This window comes from Tympanuchus pallidicinctus, unplaced genomic scaffold (assembly GCF_026119805.1).
Source record: "Tympanuchus pallidicinctus isolate F22 unplaced genomic scaffold, pur_lepc_1.0 scaffold16, whole genome shotgun sequence".
Classification (NCBI taxonomy): domain Eukaryota; kingdom Metazoa; phylum Chordata; class Aves; order Galliformes; family Phasianidae; genus Tympanuchus; species Tympanuchus pallidicinctus.
The window spans coordinates 26,510,069-26,531,722 of NW_026294679.1; the positions used below are offsets into that span (position 1 = coordinate 26,510,069).

At 42.2% G+C, this 21,654-nt stretch overlaps 1 protein-coding gene across 3 annotated transcripts in view; it reads right to left on the reverse strand.

Moving 5' to 3' along the window:
• The window catches only part of ARID5B (AT-rich interaction domain 5B), a 108,553-nt gene that overhangs the window by 24,756 nt on the left and 62,143 nt on the right, over nucleotides 1-21,654 (reverse strand). For all 3 annotated transcript variants that reach the window (XM_052676895.1, XM_052676896.1, XM_052676894.1), the window contains 3 exons: nucleotides 12,761-12,873; nucleotides 6,281-6,485; nucleotides 3,935-3,987 (listed from right to left, as the gene is read on the reverse strand). In XM_052676895.1, the coding sequence (XP_052532855.1) occupies nucleotides 3,935-3,987; nucleotides 6,281-6,485; nucleotides 12,761-12,873 (371 nt within the window). The remainder of the gene's footprint in view (nucleotides 1-3,934; nucleotides 3,988-6,280; nucleotides 6,486-12,760; nucleotides 12,874-21,654) is intronic.

The following is a 21,654-nucleotide window of genomic DNA, read 5'->3' on the forward strand; positions in this document are numbered from 1 at the left end:
TTGAGGAATATATTATCTTCTCCATTGCCAATCCCAGCTTCTTGCTCCCAATTGAATGGGGGATTTTCTGGTCATGGTACATGATCTTTGTAAGGCTCTTCAGAACAGAGCTCTGGCAATTAGGAGTTTGGCATTCCACTGAGGTATCAGTTCCTTTGGGCTCGCCCAGACACAGAACTTTTGTATGCGTCAATCATTAATTTCTAAAAACTAAAGCAATTTACTGCTGCTTCCAGAAGGCAGCAGCTAAATGGGATCTCATTGACCTTCAGTGAAACTTAAGGGTTAAGATCCACCCGATTTTCTTTTTGCCCTTTATCTTTCTAAGACATCTGCAGGTTAAGCCCATTCAGCACGACAGCCTTTCACAATATGCCAAGGCATTCCTCCTGTGCTGGCTCAGAAGGAAAGAAGCCACCTCAGGACTTGCCAAAGACAACTCTTGAAATAATTCTTGGAAGTTTCCCATCTCTGAACATCTGCATCTTTTACTCTCTTGACTTAGGGTGACTGACAAAATTCCAGTCCATGGTTGTTAAACGCCACTGCAGCTGAGCCCCCTGGAATGTGACTTTTCTTCCAAGGATTTGGGGACATTTTAAATCATTCATTCTGTGAGAGCTTGCTGCAGAGAGTGCTTTCCAACGCACTCTCTTACTACAAGCAATAAAGATGCTTATTTCATCTACTTCACTGGAGAGAAACATGATCCCACCAATTTAAAAGAGACAGTTTTGTCTGTAAAGGGTTTAGACCAATTTGCATGGGATCCTGATTTTATTAAGGCTGTACTATGTCCAATCAGAAATACATGGGAGTGTGGTATTACTGCTACGGAGGACAACTAACTAAGAATTAGTAACCAAACAGATAATGGAGAAATAAGAAATGACTCTCACAAGCAGTCTAACTGGAGAGCCATTAAATAAAAGCATATGACACACAATGATGACTTGACACTACTAAATATCCTGTATGTACAGCTAATGGTCTCTGCTACCACATTCATTCCAGTATCTGAAACATAAGGAAATACAGACAGATAGTTTAGAAAGTTATTCTCTGCACTTCAAATGCAATCTCTGGCAAGTTTCATTCACTTTTAGATCCTTAAACAACAGGTCATACATTGTTCTGAGAATATTTTTCAGCAAAAGCTGAAAAACACTGTACGTAGCCTCTGTTTGATTATCATTTTTAAGATCTCATAATGGCATCTGTACATGTACAAGGTGGACAGGGCAGGGGTTGAAACTGAAAATGGGCCAAGTAGCACTTTCTGCCAAACATGAGGATGTAAACTGCTATAACTAGGCAAGTTTCTACACTCACTTCTAAGAAACTTGTCACCTAACCACTCCAATTTCCAATATGTGATTTTAACCAGTACATAATTCACTGCCAGCTCAGAAAGCAGCTGTTGCATGCTGAAGACAAACATCTCCTTGTAAGAATTCTTCTATTTACAGTACTTCCAAGAGAAAAAGCTGAATGCACAAACCAGAAATGTGAAATTTTAAAAACAAGGTAAAGATGATGAAACCATTATAAGAGACTGATCCAAGCCAGATGGCAGGGTCTGGTCCATACAGATAAATATGCTAATCAGGGTAGGCTCCTGTCACTCTAAAACTGAAGAAAGCCTTTGCTCTGTGCATAACTTCTCATCAAAAATAGTGCAAATGAATCACAATCACAACAGTTTGTGAGAGTGGTGGAATCTCGCTGTTACTGAACTACAGCACTCGCTTGAAATTTTAAATATGGGACTACGTAAACCTGCCTAAGATTCTGGAACTGAGGTCCACATTATCCCAGTCATCTGTTGCCTTCTTGAAAAATGAAAACCAAACCAAATTCAGGAGTCTCTCATTGATGCTCACCATAATGAAATATATACAGACAAATGCAATTTGGCAAGCTCAATGAATACAAACCAGCTACAAATTTCTAAAAAAAACGAGTGTGTACAGGTCAAAGTTTTGCAACAGATAACTCTAACATTCAGGGAATACAAAGCAAAGGCACATCCATACTGAGGGGGAGATGTTAACATAAAAGGATAACATCAAACAGCCTCCATGTGCAACCCGAATCATATCAGCATGGTCCTCCCAGCTTCAGCTCTTTCACAGAAAGAGTGCAGAAGCCAATCACAGCTGTAGAAACAGCCCACACTTCAGCAGAGATGCTCCCAAACCAAGGCTGGACTCCCATGTATGTCAGACTGCTTGAGCTTTTACTGCTGTTTTCATCAAAGGTAGCAAATTCCCCTACCCAACTGGGAACATCTACCACCAAGGAAATGACAGGAGAGAATCCCTTTGAGAGAAGGATGGACTGATGCTACCCTGTATGAGTCTCATGTGCGTGAACTTTCCCCTCTGATCCTCTCACATTTCTTCTCACATAGTCCGCTGTTGTCGGTAAACCTGGCTCTCTGACATCTTGTTCAGAAACTCATCTTCCTGTTCCTGCTCCCTCAGGCACTGAGGTTCACCTTCTTCACCATCTCTAGATCCTCCTGCCCTCTCTCATTCTGGCACTAGAACTCAGCATTCTCCAGCAAGACCCCACTTTGGCAGCCCTCCTGTCCTCAGTCTCACCAAGGAGATCTGAAATGCTGCTGCCTTCCTGACTGCTCCAAACACCTCATTCCCCTTTCAGCCTTCTCTCGGGCTCTGGATCAAGATCAAGATTTTAGCCCTTGCTTTCATTGTGCTTTACAACTCACAGCAATTATTGTTGGCTCATAATTTCTGTAATGATGTATCTATGGTAGCTATTCATGCATATATACTCCTTAGCACACCTACGCACACTCCTCTACATAAGTATGGTATGTGCTGGTTAATGAAAGATATAGAAATAACATAAGCCAAATCAAGCACGTGTTTTTGTTGAGAATGTCAGATTCCGTGTTTCACAAAATCCTAGCTACACCCATGCTAATAAACTCGGGTTGTTAATTTACAGAACAATATGCTTTATTGTAGGGAAGGAAAACAGTGAGTTCTGTATTCTGCTTCGAGTGACTTTCAGTCTCCTGATAGTGCATTTCTTCTTGTCAGTTCTCTACAGCACAGATATGTCCCAGATTACTTCGTAAACAAAGCAAAAATAATTTCTTTCATCCAACTGCGGCAGGAACTGAACAACTTAATCTGATCATTGTGTGCAAAGAAAATATTTCCAATGACGACATCTTCCTATGTCAATTGGTTTTTATTACAGATGTCATCTCTATGTGCCATATTAATGCAGCTCTTTCTTCTCTTTTCAAGATTTTAATCTAAGTTTGTTGCTCTAATATTTTATTGGTTTAAAATACATGCTGTAAAATCCATGGCCTTCAAATTTTCCTGTAAGCTAAAAATAAACTGCTCTTGTCAGATACGGTTAGCAGATAAAAAGTGTCAGAGACTTTTCTGAATTACTTTGATAACTTCCTGTTTATGTGGTACTGACCCTCGTCTAATAAAGTTCTTTTACAATTGGAATAAGAGAAGACTCTGCAGCATACTATTCCTTAATGGACAATGCTGATTACTTTTGAAAGCCTTTAATACATTTCCCATATTAGACATGAACAGATGTCAGGGATGTTGCCAAGTGAAATTTCTTTTATGCAATCTTGGCTTGTTGTACAATAATAGCCCTTTCTCAACATGGGAAAAAATTACAGACCCAACTAATTTCCTTGACAGGGAAGAGTTACATATGTTTTCCACTTGTAGCTTTTACGACAAGTTTACAATTTTGCCAAACCTGGAACTAATTGGGACTGTTTCCAAAAACGGTCCAATAAACCCACACTGTGTACAGCCAGCTTAAAATGCAGCAAATGATTGTTTGCTTTTACATCTTTTTTTTTTTTCTAACAGGGAAAAGTCAGATTGCACAATTATTTCATTTAAGTTACTTAAACACTTACTGTTTCATATCCTCCCAGTTTTTGAGCAGCTTGAAACATAGTCCAAAGGTTAACTGTTAGAGGGACAATAAGTATTTAGATAAGCATTGCATTAACCAACATATTTCAAAGAAATGTAAATTAAACAGTTCTTTAAAAAGTAGGAAAAAAAAAAAAAAGCTCACAGCCCCTGAAAAATCTCCTGTGAAACATTTTCCAAAGAGGTATTTACATAATCTGAAAAGTAAATATTAGCCCGTACTATATATATATATTTAATTACATATAAGAGAACATACTTAGATTCCTTAACAGGACTGGAAAAATACACTGAGACAAAGGTAATGGGCTCATTTGACTTCACTGATAAGAAGCACAGTACAATGAGACTGTAGCATGTTTCCAAAACTTTGATAATAAAAATTACTCACTGGGGAGAATGTTGCTTTTAATTATTTGTTTAATACTGATTTTATTAGCAAGCAAGCATGAGCCACATACTAGCTCACAGAGAAAGCCTATCGATTAAACAACAATATCCAATATTTACTGCAGCTCAGATAATGGCCTCCATAATCAATAAGCAATAAGCTGCATTCTAATGGATCCTGTGTAAATGAACCCGGGGGGAGCACAAATGAAAATTACCATAGTAATTATGTGGTCATGCCTTGCCCATGGCTGTGGGGCGAAAGGAACAGAGGTAACTCCTTCAAAAGGCGTGCTGGGAGCTGCTTGTTGCTTCCTGCATAATTTCTTCCCTCTCACTTCTCATGCTGGCCTTATTTTATTTTATTCTTTTTGTTTTATGCTAATTGACAGCAGAAAAACTGATGTCACAGCTTTATGTAAAGTCAGTGCACTGTTCCTCCAGGAAGCAGCGGTTCCCAAAAGACATGCTGTTTTCACTTCAGGCCAGACTCAGCAATAATGCTTCAGAACACAGAGGACAGGATCTCCTCTTCCACGGGGGGATGCTCTGATGCAGTGTATACACTGCTCATTCCCACTAAGCTATTTATATTGGCAATGTTTGCACAAGTCTTGCTGGACAAATACAGAGCCCTGTCCTGCAAACATTTCTGCTCTTCTCAGTGTACTTAGTCTTGGCATTTAAGTATTTACTGGATCAGGCCCCTAATTTATAATGAATGACAGGCAACTTTCAGTGTATTTCAGCTATATGTTAGGAGAGGGCCCTACCTTGTATGGGGAATTTTAGAAATAATGCCTAAGCTTGTCTTTCAAGCCCACCATGCCCCCATGTGCAAGGGAGCACAGAATAAAATGGGGAGGGGGGAGAAAAATCCTCTCTTCAACACAAAATGTTCTGAAAGCCTCATTGAACCTTGTATTGCTTCAAAGCTATCAAGAGCTTTGCTTAGGCCTTGATTTAATCTGAATCAATGCATAATGCAACGAAGCTGTTCATAGTACATTAATTTTACTTCCATTTCAAGCAGTCAGTTTTCAGACAAACATTGTAATCATTCGGAGTTATATAAGTTTATAATGGCTGCTGGAGGCCTGTTGCAATCAGTGCCAATTGCTATTAGGTATGTAAATTGTTATGTAAAACACACAAGTTTGACATTCTTCATCAAAATAACACATGGTTTTAATCTGCGAGATAAATTAGAGTAAATAATATTTCAATCCATAGAGCTCTCCCTTTAAGGAAAAAAAGTATCAATCAGCCTATAGATAAGGAAAAAAATACCCCCCTTCTACAGCTTTTGTTGGAAACTCTACATTGCACTGCAATATTTATGTAGAATTTAGTTACAACTGTATCTTCTCCACCTACAATTGCTTTACAGATTATGGCACTACAAACTGTACATGCCAAAGCAATTTTAAACACTGCATTCTGTATTAAACAGATACAGTCTGGTTTTATATTCTCCAAAGTCAGTAATTTATTAACTATAAACACATTTCTGGGCTGAAAAATCTGATCCCTTTTGTGCCTTTCTTGACCACCTTTAAATGTCCTCCTTTAATATTTGTCCTTTCATAAAGAACATCTGGGCACAATAAACATACGTCATGTTATTAACTCAGAAGAAAGGCATTACAGACGCTGCAGATTTACAAAACAGAAAACTAGAGAGTTTTCAACATGCCTATTTCTAGTCATAATCAGCGGATTTAAACCTATAAATATCCAGCAGCAACTACCCCAAGAAGGAAGAGATGCAAATCCAGGCATATGACAGTAAAATGCCTGGACTGGAAAATGTGTAGATATAAACACAGTCCCCCCGTCCATAAGGATTTAAAACAGGCTCTGTGTGCAAATACTTTCTCCAGAGAAGCCAAACCGTTCTAAAATGTCAACAAGAAAGTGAGAAAAAGGATACTTACTCTGCTTAAAACCTAAATAGGGTATTCGTTCAATTGGTGTTTTCCTTTCTTTCATATATTTATAAAGTGCCACAAGGAAAGCCTGCTCATCAGCTCTGCATTCTTCACCTACGGCAATCTTTGATTTATCCTCACTTGAGCCTTTTTTACAGTTGCTGTTGTTACTCTTGGGTTTGGGCAAAGCTGCCTTAGCCTCACATTTTACCTGGGAAAAAAAGAAGATGTCATATCAGATCTGGATAACCTTTAATTTTCACTTAAAGAACAAATACCCACTCCCAGCAGAATGGATTGCTGAAAAAAAGGAGGCCAAACCATGCAACTGTGTTTGAGGGGAAACAAAGGAAGCTATTTTTAGAGCTAAATGTCTTGTTCTGAATCTTAGTCACAACATTTTTAAATAGCCACATCTTTAAATCATTATAACCCATTGGTAATGCTCTCCAGATCTGCATTTTTATGACTATACATTGCTATGTCACAGACAGCTCCCATCTCTCACATACACTTGCCATTAGCAAGTCTAATAATAACCTTTGTTCCAGGACTGACACTGAGCGTTGTCAACTCCCGCAGACAACCCTTGGAGTTGAGGGTGCTCAGCTCCTTCCAGGAATGCTCAGCAGCCAGCTCGGAAAAGACTCATTTTTCTCTCCTCTGGCCCACCAAAATAGACGCAGGTCTTGGCAGGCCTTACCCAGGCAGAACCCTCAGCACACACAAGCGGAGGTTCTGCTGTAGCACAGACTAAGTCAAAAGGGCTGGAGCATCTGCTTGAAGTTAAGCACAGCCCCAGGTACTGAGGTACTGAAGGAAGAGACTGGTTACAGCAGCCTGTCCCACTGGGCTCCCACAGCCCCAGTGCACGTGAGTCCCACAGCCCCCACTGGCCTTCCCAGCAGACTTGTCAGTCAGGAAGACAACATACTGCAACCACTTTAACCTCTCATCAGTATTCAAACCCAGGAACCGGCTTCATCTTGCAGTTCATCTTGGAGATAATCCTCACATGGAATCAATCAAATTACAATTTGAGCACTCACATAATTTAAGTGAAGCAAAACCAAAAGAGCAGAACCTTGCGAAAAAAAGGGGGTTTTCAAAACCCTCCAAGGTGAGACCAACGCGTGTCCAGTGAGAAGCTGCCCACTGAAAGGTAAGGGAAGTGCTAACAGGCTGTCTTTTGGGTTTGCAATGTCCTGTCACTGCTTGCAAGCACTGCGAAGAGCCTTCTGCAGCTCCACACCTGAACCAAGAGATGTCCTTTGTGCTCCAGAGTGAGTACCAAGAGCCAGCACTGGGTATCTTGAGAGGAGAGGAGAGGGAGCAGCACATCTTGAAGAGCTAGAGGGAAATTATCGTCAAGCAAAATACTGACCCTCCTTCTTGTGCTTCCAACCAGGTGCTTTGTGGGCACTTCTTGGCATTTTGGAGCTAAGTGCTATGGCCAAACAACAAACATACCACTGGAACAGCCATTGCTTATTTTATCTCAATATAGTTACCTTGTATTCAGGCACAAGGAAAGCAAGATCTTTTCTTCTGCATTGCTCTAAGACATTAAGTCTGCAAAGAGCACTGGTTAGGATCAGCTATCTCCAGAGTTTTCTACAGACACTGGGCAAGGCAATGCTAGAGGGGAGAAGTGGTGGCACTTATCTGAGATACTTGATGCCACTGAAAGCTCTTCCTGTAGGACACTGCAGGGTACACGCTTGCTCTGCCCAGGAAACACACCAGGTACAGGAAAGTGGACTTCCTGCCGAGTTTTTCCTCATCCCTTACTCCTGAAGTTTGTTTCCTGTATTGCTCAATAGTCTCTGGTTGCACGTTACAAAGAGATACTGTCTTCTCAGGGCACAAGAGACCATGGTTTGCCTTTCAGTAATAGATACGCTCACTGATTGAACTTCGGTAAAGATCCTGGGTTTCATCCAAAACTCAATGAAGTTAAGGGGAATTTTTTCCTACTAACTGAACTTTGGATTTCATCACTTCACTTTTCAGTTCAGAGCTGTAATCCCTTGACTTTTTTATTTTGCCTCCTTGCAAAACTGTTTAATAGCTTCCCATATAAAGTTTAGATTATATTGTCAGAACGTTCAGTGCTATATCAAAGACCAGGTTAACACTTCCAGTGCAAACCCATAATTTCATTAAATATAGGATTTTTAATTTGAACTGCAAGTACGTGCAAGCTAACACATGGAGTAAATTCACTGGACCTGAGAACAGCTTCTCAAGCTCTGAAGCTCTCTTGCTTGTTAAAGTCAGTCCGTCAGTTTGTCTGCCAGTCAATCACAATCTTTGTATTGTGTTTTAATTTTTGAAACCAAGCAGTTCAACTGCACTTGCAAAGACAGGCTGGGCATAAATGCTGAATCAAATGAAAGCTCACTTCTCTGAAAGCAAACTAATGGTAAGGGATGTTACTCCCAAAGAGACAAAAGGAAACAAAGAAAGTATCATATAAAAAAAGCCACTGGGAGTGAGAAACTCCATGCTACACATGATGTCCTTTCCAGCACACAGAGAAGAGAGGTCAAAGCGCCTGTGGACCTCAAAGGTGCCAAAATGCAAGGAAAGGCCTCCAAGCAGTGCCAGGTTCAGAGGAGCTCTGATGAAAATGAAACATTTCACCTGCGCATGTTGGAGGCGAAGACTCATTTCTGGCACTTCCCCCAGGTGACAGGAGACATGAATGAATGCTGTGACCTCTGATTAATCAGAAACAAAAGGGCCAAGCATCATTCTGGATAGCACAGGTGTAAATCCAGTATAAATGCACTGCAGTCAGAACTCTGCTAGATTTCCACCACGGATCAGAAATCAATTCCCTCTTTCGAAATGCAATTCTGAATCTCCCTAAAGGGCAAAGCTGTGGTACAAAATGCAGCATTTTGCTTGGCCTCGCTCTCTTGCCTGGTCCAGTCAGAAAGCAGAATGAACTTGTTGTAAAGAGGGGGTTCCATTTCCAGAGGAGGTAAAGCTCTTTCGCTGCAGCTTCCTTGTGCACAGCACACTCAGAACGAAGACAAGGACTAAGGTCCTGTAAGGCAGCCCAGAGCTGCAGCATGGAGGCCGGGGCGTGGTGCGGTGGGCTCTGGAAACATCTGGCCACGTCTGCCTGCGTGCTCAGGCAGAGGTGTACGCGCCAGAATCAGGCAGCCAGTGAGCATCATGGGTGCAGCAGGGGTTTGTTTTCTCCTGCCAGAGGTCACACACACAGCAGACCACTACAGAGCTGTATTTTAGAGCTTCAATCAGATAAAGTCTGAGGCTCTCAGAATAAATCTTCACGTCTGAGAGCATGCCAGGCCACCTGTGGCCGCAGGAAAAGCAAATCCTGGCAACTTTTAAACTAATTTCCCAGATCTTGCCATATAAATGAAGTGAGAGATTTACTTTAGCATTTGCACTAGGAGATGTAATGAGTAGATTCATTTGGGGACAATTTCCATGTGTAACAAGTTAATCCTTTCAGATATTCAGAACAGTTGTATCAGCCAGTTCTAAAAGGCCTTCCAGTGCACTTTTACACACTTTGGGAATGCTTGTTGGGAGCACCAAGTAAGAAATGTTTGCAGGTACAGTGAGGGTCACACTGGAGCCTGTGGGTCACACAAGCTGGTCCAGCAGTGACGACACGGGCACTATGACAGCCTCCAGGTGCCCCCCAGCAGAGCCAGGCCTGCCTCACCAAATGTGCCAGCAGGAGGGAGCTCCCCAGGATCCTCCCCAACAGGCAACAGGAGGATGCAGTACCCAGACACCAGATTATAAGCAAGAGGTGGCACATGACTATGCCACTTTCCAGCAGCAGTTGGAGGCCCCAGACTGCAGGTCTGTTCCCCTGTGGCTCTACTTCCACCAAGCCACCTATATTCAGTGCTTCTACCCAGCCAAATGCTCTTCTGTGCCAAGTTAACAACAAAACCCTACAAAACAATCTGTCTGCTCATGGCTCAAGGTAAACGTGCCTGATGAAATCTAAATTGTATGAATGTATAAAGATTTTTAGTCAGTGGCAGCTGAGAACACAGAATGCAGCAGATCAATACAAACGTGTGGTCTGTGTTGGTCTCGACACCATCTCTGCTCCTTCCCTGCCCAAATCCTATAGTCCCTGTGTCTCCGTCAGAGCCATCTGACCACTGTGCTGAAGTCAGGCCTGCAGTCAGATGCTGGGTGCCATCAACTGAGGATGAAAGCTGCACAACTTCTGTTTGAAGGGGATTTTAGCTGGAACAAGGCCAGGACCATCACCAAAACTTTTTGGCACCTAGCACAAGTGGCTTTGTCCCACTTACTCTAGCTGTTTTCAACTCTGCTTTTTATGGACCTGCTGTCAGCATTCATCAGATTTGGAGCAAGGTTAGAGAAGAAAATCGGATGGTGAAGCTAGCATGGAGCCTAAGCTGATGACCTCTCAGCTCAGTGTTCTCACAAGGACAGGGCGGCAGGTGGGCCTCCATCCCTTGCCCATACACTTCCAGTGTCCCCAGGAACCCACGGGCAAGGTCTCTAAAAGTGCAGTGCATCTGCTTTGGAGGGTTTTTGATTCACTGCCCCCCTCTTACTGAAGCATTTCCACAACCCTGAAACGCAGACTGATGTGAAGAGCCAGAGTGAAGTCAGTGTGACTACATGCGAGGACATTATATCATGAGCACGTCTATTATTTATAATGAAATTAAGCTGGCCAAGATAATTAATGCTATTAATATCTGCACAATGATGAGCGCAGTATGACTAGATAAATAGACAGAATTACTTCTTATCTGAAATATCCTCTCATTTGACTAGTAGGGTGAACCCAAATATAAACAGAGAGGGTAAATAATTTGGTATGAAGTGTTGCTGTTGTTTTTAATTATCTAGTACCTATGCATCAGGTGCCAAAGAGCAGGGCGCTTTGACAACACAGCACATGCTGCATTTTGCTAGCAATATTTTAACATGAGAAACGGCTGGGATGGGGGAATTAAGGCAAATTGAGACATTTTCACGCTGTAGATTTTGCACATTCTTCTGCAGAGCAAAAACATTCAGGCAAACTCTATAGAATCTGGCAGGACCCTGCAACTCAGCACACCAGGCTTCATCGCCTTTTACCACGCCTGTCCAACACGACAGTACAGCCTCCAACTGAGCACAATAGGGCACAAAGAGAAGAGAAACAGTAACTTAAGGGCAGAGCTTCATCATGAACTTCAGCCTCTTTTATCGTCATCAACAGAAGGCACAATTTTAACCGAACTCCTAGGGAGGAGGAGGAGGTGGAATTTAATTTGCCTTCCTATGAGAAACGCAGAGCAGAACACTTCCACTTGACCTCTTTAACCTCCTAATCTCCCAGGACATTCACTGCCTATAACAATACGAAAGTAAATGGATCTATAGATTCACTGTATTTCCTAAAGAGATGGTCACAACAATGGGAGCATTTTCCAGATACACATCCATCTAATTTAGTGAAACAATGGGCTCACAAGGAGTTGGGTGAAACATTCAGGCTATGCAAATACAGTTAGCAGGGGCTCGAAAGTATCAACAGTGACAAAGTTCTGACAGAGATAAAAATCAAGAAGTATTGCTCTAAGTAATTTTCCATCTTTGCATCTTACAGTTTCAAATTAAATCATCTTCAAAGGAGCCATTTGTGCTGCTTTTATTTTAAGAGAAAATCAAATTCCTATTTAAAACCACACATACAACAGAGAAAATAGGACGTAAATTACACTACAAAAACTCCATTTTTAAGTAATTTTAAGTAAAAAGACACAAACCCACAAATAACTAAGAGATATGCCCATAAACACAAAGCAAGGATCCAGTTTTTACTTTCAGCATGGGCTAAGCACTGCAGCAAATAAAGAAGACTCTTTAAAGCAGACCCTGGAATGAATATGCAGCTCAATGTGAAGTATTAAAGAATCTATCTTTTTTTTTTTTTTTTTTTTTTAGCATTTGTACTGAATCTCTTCTTCATCCCTCAACCCTCCCCCTTTTTTTAAAGTCGAGATCTTAACATCAGAGTAATCTCATTTGTGCGTGCTTCTTAGAAACCATTATTTAAGCAGCTCTTGTTTCATACTCTGTTTATCTTCAAATTTATATTTAGAAGTGCATTGTAACAGGGTGAGCTGCTCCCTGGTTTATTTTTAATTTGAAGATACTGTCACAAACTATGTTTGTGTGTCACAGAATGTGAAAACTAACAGCGGGTGCCAAGAAAGCTTAAACACTACCAGTTACCAACAAGCTGATAGCATTAGGTTGTTAGGCGATTATAGGTACTGGTAACTTCCAACACAGACGAGATTTAAAGTAAAGAATAAAACTGTTCAAAAAAATTACATTTATCTCCCCAAGAAAATAAATTACATTCTAATTTGGAAACAACATGCTGGGAAACAAAGGCAGGGCCGTACCTAAAAAAGGAGAATGTACTGAAAGGAATATTATCAAGTGATTTACCTTGGCAACAGCTTTGCTTTCAGAATTATTGTTGGAATCCTTAATGCCATTTAATGAATCTCTTCTCTGTGGGCAAGGCTTCTTTTTGCGTGGTCTGCCTTTAAGATTTGGTGCTGAAAATTAATGGAGAACAATTTGAGTACACTGTCTTATACTGGATTCTTAACAGCTGAAAGCATCATAAATAATTCCACCACAATCAGTCACAGAAATGTACACATCTGTCTACAGTAAATGCTTATTATGAGATTCCCGTCCTCCACGGGTTACATCTTGACACACTATACATTTCTATATCATATTCCCCAAGGCTAATCTATTCTACTTTCACATAACTAATTAATACAAAGTCAAACACTGGTCTCTGAAGGACTCGGAGAGAAAGCACAAATATTTCTCCATGGTACAAAAAAGAACAAAGTAGAATATTAATAGGTAACTTTGCATTAATGAGCTGCTGCATTTATTATTGTTAATCTTCAAGTAAGAGCACTAACTACTACTTCCAACTTTGGGAAACATCTGTTTTTAGAAATGTTCTGAAATATTAAAATTCCTTACAGCTCCAAGAAATGTTTATATACTCTGTCATTCTTGTCAAAGTTCTTCTAAAAAAGTTTTTAAAAAAATAAAATTACCCCTGAGTCCTGAAACGGATCAAAAAACATAACTAGCTCTAGAAGTTGACAAGTACTGAAATAAGTGATTGATTGTTTCATAAGGGTTACATACCACACGTATAAATTAACATGAATCACTTTCAGTTTTGTCCAATTCTTAAGATAAAACGGCTCTGAAATAACACAGTGACTAAATCCTGGCCACGCTGTGGGAAATGGATCTTTGTAAAAAATACCAGGCTCATCTTTCAATAATGATATTATGATATAAATTATGATCACATATAGAAATAGGAGATGAAGCAGATGTTTGCTCATTATTACGTGTCCTGCCTGCTTTTGGATTTAAAAATCAGCCTCCAACTACTCTGGCAACATTGAAAATGATAAACAATCATTAACTAATGACTGTACTGAAGAAGATAATTTCCCTTAAACCTTTAATTTCTAGGTAACCATTGTTTTCATTACTTAAAGGGATGATTAGAACAATGTCAGAAATCTAAACACCACAAACCTCTTGAGTGCCTTCTAATTGTTTCTAATCTTACATTTGTCACACAGCAAGTCAGTGGTTTCAGGACATTTTACATTTTAATTAGTTTGCAAACACAATAAAGGGTGCTAATTTGATTTTATAGTTCGAGTAACAGCGCCCTATTTGGTCTGCTCAGAGAAAAACAGAAGCCCTGGGTTTAACACCAGAAGTCCGACAGACACATCCTGTTCCTTCCCCAGCACCAGCACACAGCGAGCGCAGGTATGCGGACGTGTGCAAGTCCCCATTTGTGTACGTATAAAAACGCCTTTATCGTCCTTCAGAAATATCTCCATCTATCTGCAGCCAAGCACATTCTGCTTACTGAAAAGCACTGCAGAAAGCAATTTGGAAAATGTCATCTGAGGCTAGCAAGCAGAATCAAACAAAGAGATAAAGCAGTGATTACCCATTGCAGCTGACAAACATCTGCCCCATTTCTATCTGTCCCCACAAGCGCTGCCATGCCGGGCTGCACCCTGCCCCAGCTGTGCGAACGCTCCGCCCCGTGCCAGAGCCAGGGCTTGGGGGCTCAGGGTGCAGGCTGCCACATGCTGCCCGCGCCCAGGCCATGCCAGCTGTACCAGTGCTTGTGCCATGCTGGGCAGGGTGCTCAGAAGACAGCAGTGCTTCCTCCACGTGCTACCTGCTGGCTCACACACCAGCGGAGCCCAGCCTTCAGCTGGATGGGCCTTGACACAGCCCAGCCTCAGCACAGAGGTGCTACAGCACGGGCCAAATGTGCGTGGATGAGGATTCCTTTTTCTTTCTTCCTTCCTTCTCTTTTTTTGTTTTTTAACTAAAGAAACCAGTTCAAGGCTCAGTGTTTTCCAAACACACTTGTTATGCCAAGCTGCGGCACTGTGCTATACCACTCCTCACGCTTTGCTAAAAGCTCTAAAAGCAGAAAGGCGTTTGTTACCGGACTCCAGGTACACCAAGCATGGACACAAACACTGTTGGCGTTGGGGCCTCCTGTGGCCCCTGAGCACCACACCGCTGGGCTCTGTCACAGCCTTCACGTCACCAGGCCACACCAGTGGCACCAGAACCAGAAAGTGCCACGGGAACCAGCAGCAAAAGAGAAAGCCCTTGCCACTGCCCCATCAAAGAAAACATTTGCAATAGCTCCAGTCACACTTGAAACAAATCCATTAACATTTGCTCCCTAAATCATTCTAAATAGATGCATTATTCGAAGATTATTTATATTGCAGTCAGATGCATTTTGTTCTCTTGAGCAAGGAAATATGACAAGGATTGAACGAATAATTCACAAGGCACACACTTATTTTAATTTTTTTTTCATTTTTGTTTCATTTATGACATATTCATGAGAACGCTGCAGATTTCCTGAATTTGTTATTCATAATGATCTTAAAGCAACTTTATGAACATGCTGTGGCTTAGTCCTAGTCAGCATTCCTGATAGCACCGCATGCTCAACACGGAGTGGACAGCAAAATGAACATGCACTGGTTTCTCCTCCTTTCTTGCTGGAGAGGGACTTCTGGCAGAAATACCTGAGAACATCTGTAACAAGTCAACTTCTTTACATGTTTGTGCATATGGCTTTCAAATTCACTTTCTGAAAGCACTTGCGCCAGTGAGAACTGATAACTTGTACGTTCCCAGAAGGTGAGAACTAAAGCAATGCGAACTAATGTAAAAAAATGAATAAACAAGTACAGAAAAATGTTTGCTTTTCTCTGCCACCCCTTCAGTGGAAAAGCCTGGAACAGGCCTACAAGGAAGACAATACACTCCCAGTTCCAACACTATACTTTTCTTCCTGCACATTTGACATGTTCCCTTTTGCCAATTTGTGATTTTTTTCCTTTCTTTCTTTGTGCTTCCTGATGCATCTCACAGATAAGAAAACTCCAGAGATGAGCTGAGCTCATCCAGCACTTGCCAGCCATCCCAAAAGGCAGGCTCACATGGAAAATGGCAGCAAGCATGAAGTTATCTTCCTTGCAAAATCTGTAGCCACGAGAGCAATCCAGAACACAGAAGGGAAAGCCACTTCATCGCAAGTCCTGACACTCCCCAGGCGTGACCAGGCAAAACACACCCAGTCACACATCACCAGAGTAGAAGAGAATGCCCATAGTGCTGCAGAGCTCCCAGAAGGGCTCAGTGACCACTTAGCACTCCTCCAATGCCTGCTCTGTGTCAGTGGGTTGCTTTCCTTTCCTGAGCATCAGACCAGGCTGCTGGCACTCCACAAGCCTGCTGCTCGGAGCCCACGGCATTGCTGTCCCAACAACACAAATTCAAGGTGAACAAAGAGCTAATTCAACCACAAAGAACCAAATGTGTGGTCATTAACCAGCATGCACGTGCACTGGGCTTTGTTTTTCAGCTATTATTTGGTAAAAGACTTGTGCATCCAATTAAGTGAGCGTGCATGAAATGGGTACGCCATGAATATCATCAGCCATGATGACAAGCGTATCTCAACCACTCTTCCTGTTCAACAATACATCTTACTGCCACCTCAGGGAAAAGAAAATTATTTATAAGAACCTGCCCAGAGACAGGAATGTTGTTTCTTTGTCTGTGTCTGAATGGGTCCTGGGTGCTGTCTGGGAACAGGTAGTGACAACAAGCCACACAAAACACTGTATGCTGTATGACAGGAGGGATCTGGGAAAGCCATGAAATGTTAACTGAGCAGGACACAGCAGCTGGGCAGGAAAAAAGAGAAGCAGGAACAGCTTATGGCTATGCCAGTGGAGAGAGAGGGGAGGAGCTGGAGATGCCAGTGGTGTGCCACCAGCCCTCTTCACCATGTGGTGAGAGATACTCTAGCTTTACAATATAATCTTTCTGTGCCTGCGGCCACTGCTCTTCTGCTACTACCACCTCCACCCCCCAGCTTTCAAGGATATCTTCTGGATGCAGGAGACGGGAGCATTGCCAAGCTTCTCCGACTAGTGCAACTCATAGATCTGGGTCAAACATGGGATGCCAAGTTCTAGGAAGGTAGAGAATGAGATCTGTGCCAGCTGCCAAGCTCAGCTGGGACTGAACACCACCTAAGGTGGAAGAGTGTAAGCCATCATAAAAAGCCAGTAAATACATCAGCTTTTCCTTCCACTTGCATCCCCAGGTTGATGCAGGTGAAGATAACATCTTCCCTGCTATCAAGTCAGGGGGCTCTTACTTGAGCCATACCCACGCTAAGAACATGAAGTGCCATGCGGGCACGGACATCCTGGGATGCACAAGTAAGTCAACTGACAGCGACCATGGTCTTGGGGTAACCCATCAGCTTAGTCCTAGTAGAGCTATCCTTTTCTTTTCAAGCATCTGATTTTCATTGGAAGCCAAATGAGCTCAGTCTTCTCCATAACACTCTTTTCTAGATACTTATTTTGACTGATGTTAAAGATGTGTTGTTATAGGGAGGGTGTTAAAAAAAATAGTGGCCTTCACATAGCTGAGGTCAAGCTACGTTGGCACTCTGTCAAAACTGGTGGTGTAGCCAAGAGGCTTTAATGAGCTTGGAATGCATTACCTCATTTGTCATACCTGGATCACTTACTCATGCCGAGTCCAAAATAACCTTGGACCTTGCTGGCTGCTCAGCAAACCATGTAAGTAAACAGTCCTGTACTCATGCCTAAAACATGTACCTTTTTCTTGCTCACTACACTTATTTACTCCATTATTACCTACTCCAGAGAACATCTATGCAGTCGTAACAGCTACGATCAAAGTTCTCACCTTTTCCAGGTCTCTCTGACCTGAGAAACTATTCCCAGACTTTTGATTCTTGTTTGCTGACGCTCCTGCTTCTCAGAAACACTTCAGAAGTGAGAGAAAAAGAGAGAGGAAAGAGCCATTGTATTATGCTGAGAAGTTTACCAGGATAGGTGCTCAGCATTGCTAACGGCCTTAAGAGCTTACACTGCCAACCAGATTCTGGCTGCCACTGTTTCTGTGACCACACTTCTCTTCTGTGGAAAGACAAAGGGAAGAGGCGCAGCTGCTTTTCCCAACTGCAAGAATATGACAGCATGAAAGAATGAGCTTGCAAAACTGTTCACAGTCATCAGCAAAGTGCCAGGGAAAGATGTGGGTATGCATGTAAGGTGGGTTGTACAATCAGATCAGCCGTACACGTGACAGATGCAGGTGCACTGGAGAGAGACAATCACAGAGCAAAGATTATGGTAGAGCACTGGAGGGTGGAAGGAGAAGTTAATGAACAGGGAGGCACTGTGATACTGGATGCAGAACAGAAACGTGCTCACCAGAGACTACCTGCAGCATACCTTCTAATCAATAGTCTCGCTTCCTCTCCTTCTACAAGGTGCAGGACACCTAGCAGACCGTGTACTTGCAGAATCCTTTTGCCCTGCGCCAGTCCTTCAAATACCTTGCAGCTCTCACCCTCTTTTCTCTCTCTCCTTTCAGCTGCAAAACCATCAGCAGATACAGAACAGACTAGGAGACTTTCCCACTCAGGCAGATGGAAACAGCAGTGTCAGATCACAGAGCTAGTCGTGATTTGAGTGCTGAACAGAAGAAGGAGGTGCCATACAGAGAAGCCTGGCTGTCAAAGTCAAGGTGAGAAGAAGGGCCACTAAACTCCAGACCATCCATGAACCAATCATGTGTGCTGGAAGGTGGCAAAAGACTGGTTGATGAGGACTTTCCTAGAGCAGCTTGGCAAAAGTTAGCTCTTGCCTGAAAAACATGCTTGCATGTTGCACCTTTTAAAATGTAATGAACAGAAAGTTAACAGTTTTAATGGTTTTAACACTTACCCCTCTAGGGGGCTTCTGGCATTCTGCAGTATCTGAAACTTCAAAAATACATACTGCTAGATTTAAGCACAACCTCAAAAACTGCTCAAAGGCTAGTTAATCTCACATACTGTTCTGGAGTCTCAGCCGATTCCTGGATTTCTTCATCTCCTCTGTCTCTGTTTTCTTCACCTCAAGCCCTTTTCTGCAACCTGATTTCAGATTCTGCGTTTCATTCATTTCCCCTTCACCCCTCAAAGTTTATGGAAAAGCTCCTGCTTCCTGGAAACTGCATCCAAGACAAAGGGCCTGGAGCATGAATAGCCCAGGTATGGAGAACAGCTGGTGGGAGACACAAGCTGCAAACAACCTGGTATTGCATCAAAGAATCAAAAATTACAGTGGCTGAAAAATAAAGGATCAGACAGCCTAGATCTTTGTTTAGAAAACAACACTATCAACTGAATATGGAGAAACTCTCTCCTAAGTACATCTGTAACAGCAAGCAATGAGCACCTACCAACAGCTAACATTCTTGTCTTCTGGAGGCCCCACAAACAGACGCCTCTTGCCTACTCAAGCTGTTCATAAAGCAATTGGAATACTAAACCCAATTTTTTGAAGCCTCTTCTAAACACAAACACTTGTTTATTCCTTTCCACAATTGATACGTTTTGTGGATTTATCGCCTAACATGTCAGACTTGACCTGGAAATGCTGAAGCAACACAGCAAACAACCATGTGAGGAGCACAGAGTATCCACACTGCTTTCTAACTCACACGCAGAAAGGGAGGACTTGTGGAGCCATTCCTGGAAGTTTTGTTTTGGAAATGAGATAGCCCATGCTCCATGTGGGGAAAATCAATTTGCTACCTCTCTAAAGAAAACATTCCTCATTTGGAAATAACTGAAACAGACACTTCCTTGTGTGGATTAATGTGGAGACATATGACTTGCTGCAGACTGTTGTTTTGACCCCCCTCCTGACCAGACAATCTCTAAAAAAATAGCAAAAAGGTGGTATTTTTCACAGATTATGGGTCAGAACAGTATTGTTTTTAATAGAGAAGTTAGAGGCATTGCAAATATCAGGTTGGCTAACTGTGCCAAAAGCAAAATGTTTTTAGTTTCCATGGAAGACAGTGACAAGATTCAGGATGAGGCTTGGTCTTGTTTTCTTTATTTCAGCATAGCTGGAAGTTAATTAAGACTCCTGCTGTAAGGGCTTTGTTTTGTCCTGCTGACTAATTCGGGTTTAAAAAAAATCAGAAAAGGATATATTTCTTTGCCAAAATTTATGCATATATTCACGGTTACAAAATACAGTAAATTGAAAAGGGAAGATGAAGATTTTAGAGAAAAATCTATGCCTGACAAATGTGTGACATGCAAGTAGTCCTCAGAGCAAATCAAAATAACAATAATTTAAAAAAATCCAGGGTAGGCCTATTATTGGCTACAGATGACAGAATTGTTATTAATGATTCAGAAAGAGGCAGAGGTGTTTGGTAAATATTTGTTCCATATTTGCAGAGAAGCCAGATGATATGCTTGCAAAAGAATATAATTAAAGCGAGTCAATTGACTCGGTTTTACATAAACCAGATCTTAGAGCAACAAAAAAGAAAACAAATAAAGCACCTTATTTTATACTTCGAAACTGCAAACTTGATTAGAGAAACCAGCAGCATGCAGGGAATTTACCTGCACTTTGGCAAGCCTGTTGATTTAATGCTAGATAACACTCTGATTAAAAAATAACACTACAACACTCTGATTAAAAAATAACACTACATAATTTTTAGTCAAGCAAATATTAAATAGATTAGAAACTGGCTAAGTGATAGATCTAAACACAGGCATCAGTGGGGAATTTCTAACAAAGGAAAATATTGCTGGTAGGATTCCACAGGGGTTGCTGTTAGACTTGATGATGTTCAGCATTTTCTTTAGTGAAATAAATAGGAGGTCCCTGACAGTAACATTCACCATGACACCAGCCAGGCCTGGCACAACGCTAACGCGGGCTAATTCACACAAACAATTCAGTGGGAAAACCAAGTCAAACATAACCAACTATGCCTAGCACTACTCCAGCATAAACCTGAGAGCTCAATCCCAGCTGGTACTTCACGGGCCACCCCAAACGCTCAGCCTGTGCTGTGTTTCAGCGAAATGACTGAGAAATGAGTTAACCAGGTAATATAGGTGCCATGAAGGAGATAAAGGCAGGTACTCAGGAAGCATGAGGCGCAGTGAAGCGCACTGAGGCACTGGCATTGACATATACAAGAGCTGAGGCCAGCGCACCAGGCATGCACACATTCAACTGTCAGACCTTCTAGGAAGGCCTGAGCCAGCCATGTGCTGGCGGGCACAGCAGAAGAGAACTGGGCACGCAGAGGGCTGGAGCTGGGTGCCGATCCTGACCAAGTCCCAGTGCTGCCAGGACAGCCTCGCCACTGCGGGAGCTGAGCTGGCTGCAGGAGCCAGAGTCCAGCTGTCTGGCTGCGTTCCTCGCTCCAACAGCTGCTTCTCTTCTCCTTTAGAAAAAAGGTGGTGGGCTGGATGAAAGCATTCACTGGCAATTTTGGCTGATGAGCCACTATCTGGTTCATACCAGATCAGATGACTCAGGGTTCTTTTGGTGAGAAACTCTTAGAATACAGGAACTAATACAGTAGAGTACTGTGCTGTACAGGACAAGGAGCTTGAAGAGCCACAGCCTTGATTCAGCAAAGCACAAGCCTAACTTGCAAAGACTGGGAGCATGCCAAGACCTCTGATGACCTTACAGGGGCTATTCAGGCCTCTGAGGTTGAGGTGGTGCTAAGCATTGAATTCGCGGAGACAGCACAACTCCATCTGATTGAAGGTGAAACACTGTGCTCAGGCAGCAACACTCATGGGGCTGGCCATGAGTTCCACAAGGTCTGCAGTACTTCAGAAACCTGTGGTCCCTACCCTAGAGACCATG